This window comes from Platichthys flesus, chromosome 9 (genome assembly GCF_949316205.1).
Source record: "Platichthys flesus chromosome 9, fPlaFle2.1, whole genome shotgun sequence".
Taxonomy (NCBI): Eukaryota; Metazoa; Chordata; class Actinopteri; order Pleuronectiformes; family Pleuronectidae; genus Platichthys; species Platichthys flesus.
The window spans coordinates 15411799-15423095 of NC_084953.1; the positions used below are offsets into that span (position 1 = coordinate 15411799).

Sequence of the window (11297 nt, forward strand, 5' to 3'; positions counted from 1 at the left end):
TTTTAAAGCAAGTTTGTAGGATTACAGCTTTTCCATGTTTGTTTACAAATATGATACTTAAATTGTATGTATTGTTTTTTATTTACCTAAAGGAAGGAGGGTTAGGTGAGGGGTATTCAGCTGCAACATTCATCGACCACTAGATGTCACTAAATTCTACATACTGAGCCTTTAATATAACTATATTTACCACATGAAATGTGACTGAACAAGAGAGAAGTAAATGTTCAGTAGTGTTGATGTATTCTAAACTTAATCCACAAGCATCTACCTAATAATTTACATAAAGTGTCAGCAACAGAACAAACATTTGCTTTTGGCTTAATTCTTCCAACCCGGAAATTGCTTGAGGTCTGTAGAAAGTTGTTCCCGGGCTCCTCCCTCTTGTCCAAATATGGTGATGTCTTTCTTATAAAAAAAAAGAAAGAAAAGAATATCAAGATGGCGACTGAAGATGACGTCACGATAGGTCAATAAAATCTATGTTCGCTTCGCTAGACGGCACATGCTGATCCGTGAGCGTTGAGGCAGCGGGAGAGTCATGGAGAACCTGAAGCTGCTCGTCCACAGGGCGCAGGTGGACAAGCGGACAGCGGCTCTGCTGGCGGGGGCCGTCTGCGGCGCGGGAGCTGCGGTGCTGCTGATCCGGAGAGTGATCCGCTTCCGAGAGGCCAAGGTTAAGATCCAGAGAGCCAGAGAGCGGAGGACCGAGAGCCTGCAGCGGGCAGAGGAGGCTGTGCGCCGGTACAAGGAGTCGGTGAGCTGCTGGGGAGGGGAGGGGAGAGGAGGGGAAGGGGTGTCTCATGAGGGAAAAGTAACCGTCACACCTACATTGACAGAAAAACAATAGTTGTAAAATCAGTAAGTACAAAATAAAAGTTTTGGTTAAATCTACTGGTCCCAGCTGTGCCAGATGTCATCATCTATTTCTCCGTCTCATATGTCTACAATATAATATTATACATGTTTGATATATATATTAACATATCCTGTTTTTTTACTTTTGCTCAGATAATGTAAGGATTTTAATAACATCCCCTTGGGGGTTCATAATTTAATCTTTCACTTAACATTTTCCATTTCTGTATTTTTATCCAGACTGGGCCATATGGCCAAACCTTTTGTAAAGATAAAAATGTTCAAATTGATAATTATCCAGATAAATTTAGCTCTCGAGAGAATGTTGTGTTTTTAAACTCTTCTTTTAAAAGCAGGAAACGTTTTGTAAATTTGAGGTATAGATCAATCATGTGTTAAACCTCCCCACTGTGTTTGCACAATGCATAAGCAATAAACATCAATATGTATTGGACCTAATTTATTTTGCGATCGATATAAATTATAAAGTTATTGATTGTTTTATCCTCCAGCCCTAGTCTCCATTCTACTTAACCTATTAAAACAGTTTAACTTAGACATAAAATAGCAGATCAGTGGATAGTCATAAGTAGGTTGATGTGTTTTTCATTTGTCATTTGTACTGAACTATTACTATCCACTCTGCAATGACTTTATCTGTGTGTCCTTTAGCATCCAGCAACCGACTCTGCTCTCATCTTGACGTTGACCCTCTCGGAGTTGACCAAGCAATTGCAGGAAGGCTTGCTGAGCCCCGAGGAAGTGTTCTACACTTACATGGAAAAGGTTCAGTACCCGAACACAACATCCCTACATGCAGCACAGAAAAACAACCATTGACACATTACAATTTAATTCCCACTAACTTAATCAATCATTTTCTGTCCAATCATTAAATGTATTCACCCACAGTTTAGACTGAATTATTTGCTGCTTTTTGAATCAGGTTTGTGCAGAAGCCCATTTCTGCCCTTCGGTTGAAAGAAAAAAGAAAAAAAAGATCATTATAATGAGAAACTTTATTTAATAATATAGTATCTCAAAAATCATGAGAGACATTCTCAAAATAATAATGTAGTTTCTCAACATGAGTAGAAGTGTTCTACTACGCATTCAAAAGGTCAACTGTTCCACACATACAGTCAGGGATCATAGGGGACATAGTTTGGGGTAAAGCTGTCGTCCTCCTGATAAATACTGAGCTCCGTCAGAGCTGACAGAATGTGCTCACAAAAAGTTCTCACAATAACAAGTCTTTCAGGGTGTTCCCTTCTGGCTGTTTGCCTGTCAGCTAACCGTCAGAGTGAAGGAAACGCATGTGTGTTGCAGGTCATTGCTAATAAGCATCAGGAATTAAAAAATACATGCCAAACAAGCTCTCGCCCAACCAACAGTGGCATTTAGGCCAAAAACTTGATGTAAGTTATGCCTTTTTGAGTGGAATTTGAATGTCGGGGCTTGCGGACACCTGGATGAGGCTTATTTTGCAAGAATAAAAGTCTCCTATGATATTTCAATATGCAAAACCCCCTCAGGCATTTGGTGAGAGGTTTCCAGGACATGAAAAGTTAACACATTTGTTTAGCGGTTTAATGTGTCAATTTTTCTAGTAAGTTATGTTTGAATTATTCGTTTGATTATATAAAAACAGGATGAAAAGCTATGATTGACAGCAGACTCTGAAGTGCGATTGGTTGAGAACGTGACCACCTCCGATCATTAGTGCTTAGACTTTGGCTTCAATTGAGAAAGATGGCGGCGTTCGTATATCCAGGATGTTTTAGCTCAATTTCTTGACTTGGGGGCAGTGGTGGGGTGTCCTCCATCTTCAGGTACAGTCTATGGCACCACCACATTTTTCATTTTTTGCAAGGACAAGATGTCCTTGCATCTAACATGCTACAGTTTACACACCAACTCCTATAAGTCTGTTGACACCCAGCAGATTAAACTAAAGTAACTATTTTTCTTCCTCCTACTTCTATTTGTTTTGTCCTCTGTTTTCCTACAGACTCTGGATGTAAACAAAAAGCTCAACTGCTGCACAGGGATTCTGCTGGAGAGTTTCGATCAGCTGAAGACTCTCGACTCCAACAAGAAGGGTCTCTTGTACGGAGTTCCAGTTAGCATCAAGGAAAACTTTGCTTATAAGGTAGTTTGTGATCATGTATTGTCATGTGCTTCACAAAGCTCCGGTAGATCTGCTGTTATCTAACCCTGCTCTCTTTGCCTTGTCTACATGTGTGAACACAAGAATCATGACTGTTCATGTGGGGTGGTCATTCATCTGGACCAGCCCCTCCAGGAGGACGGCGTGCTTGTGGAAGTTCTGAAGAGACAAGGAGCTATTCCCTTTGTGAAAACCAACTTACCCCAAGCCCTACTTAAGTAAATCATTCCTCAACCCAGTTGTTAAGTGTTAGAGGGGTGACACGCACAGACTTGCGCAGTTGTGTACTTTTTAAAACAAAAGCGTACTATGAGTTTTGATGCTGTGATACTTATGTTTATCTGTGTTTTATTGCCTAACTTCCAGCTTTGACTGCAGTAACCCTATTTATGGGCAGACCGTTAACCCTCATAACCTCCAGAAGACCTCTGGAGGTTCGTCTGGTGGCGAGGGGGCTCTGATCGGGGGAGGCGGCTCTGTGCTGGGTTTGGGCAGTGACATAGGGGGCAGCATCCGCATCCCTGCCGCTTTCTGTGGGATCTGTGGCCTCAAGCCAACAGCACGTCGGCTGAGGTGAGTACGTGACACAGTTTTACGGAGACTCCCTCCGCAGTCACGACTCTTTCCACCAGACTTACATCTTTATTTGTCCTCTTTATTGTCAGTACACAAGGTGTGAGGCCCATTTACGGAGGGCAAAAGTCAGGTAAGAGGAAATACACAACACATCATATAAAGCTGCTGCAGACGTTAAAGAGTTTCATCACTATTACCTGGCGATACTACTTCTGTCGCCAGCTACATTTGACCACTGTTATATTCTTATAAACTTAGTGCCGTCCTCTGCTGGACCTATGGCGAGGGATGTGGAAAGTCTGGCTCTGTGTATGCAGGCTCTGCTGAGTGACCACATGTTTTCCCTGGACCCTACAGTTCCACCCATACCCTTTAATGTGGAGGTATGTCTAATTGTAGTTTAATGTATCATGAAATCACACATTTGCCTCAAAGGCTTTAACAATCTGTGGAGAACATGGGCCCTCGGTCCTTATACCCTTGAATCTGGTGAGAAAGAGAGCTTTAGTGATGCTTCAGGGTCGGATATAACCAATGGCCTTGAAAAGGAACCTGCCAACAGACAGAATGCTCCAGAGAGGGCCCTTTGTGTTACGTAAATACTTGCGTAGGTTCTTCTACTAATGCTTGGAAGAGCAGGGTCAGTTGGATGAAAAATGCAACTCCACAGCTCGATGCCAGTAAATCCTACGTGCATAATAGATAATACTCCAAGTAAACCTCATTAAAAAATATTTGGGTGGGTAATTTGTTTCTGAAACACCTTTTTTTCAGAAGTAATTGTAAGATACAAGATGTTGATAAAGAGGTTTCAAGGTTAGTAAGATTTCACATCAGATATCAGAGTTACACAAACGATTCTACAACTTAAATTTTGACTCCTCTCATACAGAGTCAAGAAGAGAAACAAGCTGCTAACTGCTAATTCATGGGGAGGAAATCTCCCATGAGGGGTTTTCTTCCTGGTCTTTGCACAAGGGAGTGATGTGCTCTGCTGGGATGATAATGAGTTAGGTTCATCCACCAGTGTAATGGAAACATGAAGGCAGATAACTATCCATGTCGTTTTTTTCATCATCATTTGTCATCATGATTTGAAAAAAAGAGAGTGAATTTTAGCAGGCAATGCTAATTCAAACACATACTCTGAGCTCATTGTCAATACAGTTAAACCGTTCTGTGTTTAATGTTTCATAAAATGCAAATGTATTTTTTCCCAGATGTACCAGAGCACCAAACCTCTGAGGATCGGTTACTTCGAAAGCGACGGCTACGTGCAGCCGACACCAAGCACGGCCCGAGCCATCAGGGAAGTCAAGGCACTCCTGGAGCAAGCTGGCCACACTGTGAGACCAAACCACACCCTGACACACGCACCGTTTGGCCTAAATGTGGCGCGTTAAGTGTTTGTTTTTAATGCAGCCACTGCTCCTGTCCTTTGTGCCTTTAGCTGGTGCCTTACCAACCCCTGAAGATCAGACATGTTGCAGAAGAGCTGTTGGTTAAGGGTATCCTCGCAGATGGAGCAACCACCATGCTACAAAAGCTGTGGGTTGAAATGTCCTTTTTAAGAACAGTTCAGTCAGTATTAATAAGATTGTTTTTAATGAATGCGCACAGCTGCAGTGTTCAGTCTCCAGATGTGTTAAATCCTTTTCATAAGATCCAAGACCTCGAGGTGAAATTTCTTGTTTTCATCAACCAACAGCTCAAAATTAAACATGTTTAATATTTACACTTGCACTAAAACTACAACCAGGGACGTTACACAGGGACGTTTTGTGGTGAGACGGCTAAAGGTCAAGAAGCTGAAACCTTGTTCAGAAGGAGATTCTATGGAGCGGCTGAACCCGGTCAAAGTGTCAGTTGGTCTCAAGGAACTGAAGCTGAGCGGATTACAGATACAAGATATATATATTAAAAAAAAACTGAAACTGTGTTAAACCTGACATAGCTGCTTCCTAACTAGTATGATAAACATATGAGTAATCTCATTGTCTAGATTGTTGTTTCTTTTTCCAATGATGTCTTATCGATTCTGCTTTAGGGAGGGAAGTCCTCTGGACCCCTGTCTCAAAGCACAGATTATTCCCTACTCTCTACCTACGTGGGTGAAGAGAACCCTCTCATTCCTCCTGAGGCCTGTGGTGAGTTCATTCAATCGATTGATCGATGAAGGTTAGTGCTTCAAAATTGACTGATTCAACCAGAATGAGATAAACCAAATAAGAAAGCTGACAGTGAAATTCCAAAGAATAGCTTTTAGCTAAAATAACAATAAAACTTCAAAACAAATTCAATCAATGGAAGAAAAAACTCGATAAAATTGGGATAAAATCACATTATAGTAATGTGAACAGACCAGTATAATTTACTAGAATCTTATTTACGTACTTAATTAAATACCCGACTAAAGTGATGGGCTTAAAGCTTGTGTTTTGAAGATTTCCACACTGGCCGTCGCTCAGGTCCTCAGGGTGAGTGTTCCAGCAGCTTGGAGCAGAAAAAGTAAAGCTGCCTCACATAAGTATTGTCTTGCACTTTGGACCAGCATCATACCAGAGGACCCAAGGGAGCTCTACTGGTTTATACACTGTGTGATGACAGAACACAAAATGCTTTGAAATAAGTTAGAAACTTACACGGAAATTGACAGGCAGCCAATTCTTTATCAACTGTAGGTGACTCAGAATATCATGTGGTTTGGTTGACCAGATATGAGGACCTCACATTTAAAATCCATGTCAGTAATAATCATCCTGTGGAACACTTAGTTGGAAAATGACTGTGATTATTGATTGTGTCACAAAATCTTTCTTCTTTATTGTTTCATGTGATGTTTTGTAGGCTCCTCGTGCTTCTAGCATCTTCAGTGGTATCAGTGGAGTCAGGTGAGAGAGTTGCCTTGACGTTTTGTGCTTTCGGGTTTGCTGTGTGAACACCGATTGTGTAACCACACACTGATGTAATGGGAAGAATGTCAGAACGTACTGACCCTTTCTCTCTGTCTCGTTGCCAGTTCTGTTCCAGAGCTGTGGAAGCAACACGCTGCTGTCGAGGTACTGTTTGTCCTCAGGCACTTGTTATTCTTTTTTTCTGAATGCATTCAAGGGGAAATGTAATTCTCACCTGTTTTCCTTAGGAATACATTCATGAAACAATAGAAGATTGGAGAAAATGCAACATAGACGTGCTGCTGTGCCCTATGTTTGGACCTGCCTTCAACTTCCTATACTGCGGCAAAGTTACCAGTACGGTAGACTTTACTAATGTCAAATAACTGCATGGGTGTAGTGTGGGAGACTGTCTCTGCTGATCAATTCTATAAATCGTGGATAGCTTTACATTACAAGGAACACATCACTTAAATGTGTTGGATGGTTCTGGTAATACTGTCATAATGATCTTTCTGTACTTATTTCAAAGAAGTGTCATCAAAAATATTATGACACCGTAAAAATTATTCAAAGCTGCCGCCTGTCTTCCTGTGAGTTTGCTCTGGGGGAAATTGATAAGATCAGAATCGGAGAGATCATACCTCCTGATTAACATTCTCACCAATTTGATATCAGATACTTAGAATATGGACACAAATGTTCTGCAAATCTCTCTTTTATTATACGCATGTAAAATACACATCACCTGCTTAATAATAATATTTATTGTCTGGACCCAATTTCTAGGATCCCGGCATTATGAAGTGAGACATTTGCATAAATGTCAGAAAACACGCTGTGTCCCCTGCTTCTGATACGCACCAAGATGTAACAGTTATTTTATTTTATATGTACCGCGTTCTTCCACCAGGTGTCATGGTGATCCTTCCAGAAGTTTTTGCATAATCCTACTAACTAACAAACAAAACCGAAACATGACCTCCCGCACTGGCGGAGGTTATGATGCTGCGATTATCTTCTGATAATTACATCAAGATGCAAACGTGGATGTACCAGAATTATTTGCCAAAAGAGATTAAACACTTTACAACAGCACAAAAAAAGTCACCTTACTGACAATCTCCATACAGAACAGTGAAAACAACAACCCAGTGGAGCCCAGTGACTAACTCCTTTCTATTGTCTTTCCTTCCAGCTGTCCTCACGAACACGATGCTTTACAATCTCCTGACCTTTCCGGCCGGTGTGGTTCCCGTTACCACGGTGACTGCAGAGGATGAGGAGGAGCTCAAGCACTACAAGGGCCTTTATCAGGACCGCTGGGACAAGCTCTATAAGGAGGTGAGAAACCCCGGCCAGAGCGAGATGACTGCCAAATGACGTAAGACAGTGGTCCTATTCTGTTAAGACTCAAATAATATTATTAAAAGATTCTTCAGTGAAATAAATAAATGCTAAAGATACACCCGCTAGTATTCTAGTATTCAACACCAATAAATGACTGTCAGTTGTAATGATGAGATGACGATCTCCCTGTATCCACTTTGCATTTCTACTTTCATTTTGTTTGACACTTTTTTTGGTGGTTTTTCATCACTGTCTCGTTGATTTGTGTCTCTTTGTACTTGTTGGATTGACTTTCCCGCAATCAATATTGAGTCACTTCACAGACTTTGTTTGTTACGGCACACCTTCATTTAGTTTGTGTTTCTGTGCTCAGTCCCAAACTCAAAGGGATAGTTCACCGGGAAATACAAATTCGCTCTATCTACTCACCGTTATGCCGACGGGTTTGGTGAAGGGTTTGTGTCCACAAAAGACTTTCGGAGTTTCAGGGGTAAACAATATTTCATCCAAATCCAATACAAATGAATAAATTTGTGACCTATCTTCAGACGTAAATGAACAACATGAAAAAACACAACATGCCTCCATACTGTTTGTGTGGTTTCATATGAGTGTCCGGAATCTCTGACATTAATATTGGACTTGACATAGGGATCAGTAGATAATGAGTGCATTTTTATTGCTGGGTGAACTATCCCTTTTAAAGTTTTAGTTAGTCCCCCTCTTAAAACTGTGCTTCCACAGTTGGTCAGCAGGTGGAGGCAGCAGACTGTGCTGTTTACTGACTGTTGCCTGACTGGGTGTGTGTGTTTGTTTTCAGGCTGTGACTGGAGGTGAGGGTCTGCCTGTGGCGGTGCAGTGCGTCGCCCTGCCCTGGCAGGACGAGCTCTGCCTGCGTCTCATGAGGGAGGTGGAGCATCTGGTCAAACAGAGCAAGAAGTAAATCCTGGAGGCCACAGGTGGAACTGCAAAGCTCAGAGACTTCAGGTTTGTGAAAACACAAACGAGAAGCCTGCGACGAAAATCACTTTTTGATGAAGATGATCTTTGAAGAAGTGAATAGCCCAATATGAGATTTGAAAAAGAAGTTGATGCACGTAACATTATTTCTGGGGAAAGATTGTTTGGGTTTTTGAAAATATAGGTTAACTGAAGATAATTAGTTAAGTTCACCTATGGAGTTTTTGTTTTGTGTTTAACTCATTCTTTGACAAATCTTTAATGTTTTAAATTTAATTGTATTGTGTTTTTATTGGCACAACAATCTTACTGACATGGTTTTTAATATTATTAGATTTCTTTCAAGTATCTGATTTGGTGAAATACGCTTAACGTTTGATCTGAGGCACTGTTTCATATTACATACAACATAGTATGGACACATTTAATTCACTTCTGGGCAAAGAGGCACCGTGACCACATTTCTTTATATTTGAATTTATAACGAACACTGACTTGTTTTTTATTGTTGATCATGTCTGAATTTAAAACTTTACTGTGATCTGATGTCTGAGAATAAAACAACTTATTTCTCACAGAGGAAGCACCACTGAAATGTTGCAGTTGGTTTTCTTTTTTTAACTCGAATTGTATTTCTCAACAGTATAAAACATTATTCATCTATCAATGCCCACTCCAAAATATATGCAGACTTAATAAAGCCAAACAAAACTTACAAAAATGAATAAAAAACCATTATTGTGCACTTCATGTACACTAGGTAAAAACACAGAATTTGTTTTTTGATGTCAGAGCCAAGAAGCGGATATGATCCACTGTTCCTTCCACAGTTCATTTGTTTGAGTTGATATTTGCAGCTTTTCATAAAAACTCTACTTCAAACCCAAGTGTGTTCTAAAATGAACTAACTTCCTGATGTGCCTTCACCATCGTTCACTCAGCAGCTGTGAGGCCTCACACCCTATTCTTTCACTTTCTTTTACCGTCCCCTCCGCCTCTTCATCACTGTGCCACAGATGAGTGCAGATCATGTTCATTCCTATTGTGAGCGATTGTGGCCCTGATGCCATCACAGGAAACTGAAAACAGATAAAGCAGACTAATGACACATGGCGCCTCCATCCACGAGGCCGGCGAACAATGTCGTCGTATTGTGATTACTCCCGTGCTATTGTAAATATGTGTTTCTGTTGGGTTTACATAAATTTACATATGTTTTAAAAACTCTCCAGGGATGGGAAACCATTAGGGACGACGTTAGCGTTTTCCATTACAGACGCCTGTGTTAGCACTCGTGTCGTGATTGAATGGAAATGGCCGTGTGTGCGTGTGGCAGAGGAAGGAGGGCACATTAGGCGAGGAGAGGAGAGCTGGAATTGAGAGGTTGTTCTTAGCATTATCTGTGGCACATGGAGAGAGAGAGAGTGTGGCTTCCACTGTGCCACTCAGTCAGGGAGCATTAAGCTTTAAGAGGCAGTGAAGAGACTCAGGTCTTCAGAGGGAACTGACATTGTTCATAAATCCCTCAGGATCAGGAGAAAGAGGCAGCGACACACACACACACACACACACACACACAAATCCATCCTTCAAATTGGCCTATTAAATACATTCACCATTTACAGGTTGGCAGGTGTGTGCATAATACCCTTTTATACATAATTATAAATCTATTTGAATATTATATATAAACTCTAGCTATATTAAACTTTAAAGATAATCAGAGCACAAGTGATATAGTGCAAAAGATAAATTTAACAAGTACGGCAATTTAATCCAAATACAAGAAATGGGTTAATATATTCAAACTAATTTCTACAGATTTATCCATGCAATTCTAACATCCTCACTTATTTCACTCAAACATTACTTTCATAAAACACATACTTGTCATTTTTGTAAATTGTAAAAAATCTAAACAAATAGGAGAGAAGGAGATTAACTTTCAGGCCTTGGTTGTACATTAGTAAATGTAAAAAAAAAAATACCTCGAAATAATTGTTAATCTGGTAATAAGTAAAATCCAATCTAACATGACAACTGTCCTCACTGCTATTCCGTTTCTGGGTTAAAACGTGATGAGAACATGAACCCATAGTCTCATTTCATGAACTCTTACATGGGCCTTTTTTCAGAGACGATATTTTGACACATGAAATCATCGATGGCTGAATTCCATTTAGCTGTTTCACTTCCAGGGTTGTGGTGTTGAGCTGGTTCACTATCGCACCGTCATGACTCACCCCAACAAAAGTTAAAAACAGACTCATGTGTTAGTTGATATCATTAGTTATGAATCCATAACATCAGGAAGAGAATAGTCAAGACAAGGGGACAATTATCCACATTTATATATATTAATAGCGGTTATTCATTTTAATAAAGGAGAAACAACAGATCGCTATGTCACAGCAAGACAGAACTAGATTCATGATTCGATTTAAAGCAAACATTTCAATATCAAATCGTCTGGAATGAAAATGTCTCTA

General features: G+C 40.4%; 1 protein-coding gene across 1 annotated transcript; it reads left to right on the forward strand.

Annotated features, from left to right (window-relative positions):
- The first annotated feature begins 440 nt into the window (after window positions 1-440).
- Window positions 441-9403, forward strand: faah (fatty acid amide hydrolase). The gene is made up of 15 exons (XM_062394683.1): window positions 441-757; window positions 1531-1644; window positions 2870-3010; window positions 3113-3246; window positions 3395-3601; window positions 3694-3734; window positions 3863-3987; window positions 4825-4950; window positions 5055-5152; window positions 5652-5751; window positions 6452-6495; window positions 6624-6663; window positions 6747-6855; window positions 7697-7842; window positions 8669-9403. Exons 1-15 carry the CDS (start codon window positions 542-544, stop codon window positions 8789-8791), a joined length of 1764 nt encoding a protein of 587 aa, XP_062250667.1. The 5' UTR covers window positions 441-541; the 3' UTR covers window positions 8792-9403.
- Window positions 9404-11297: the final 1894 nt, after the last annotated feature.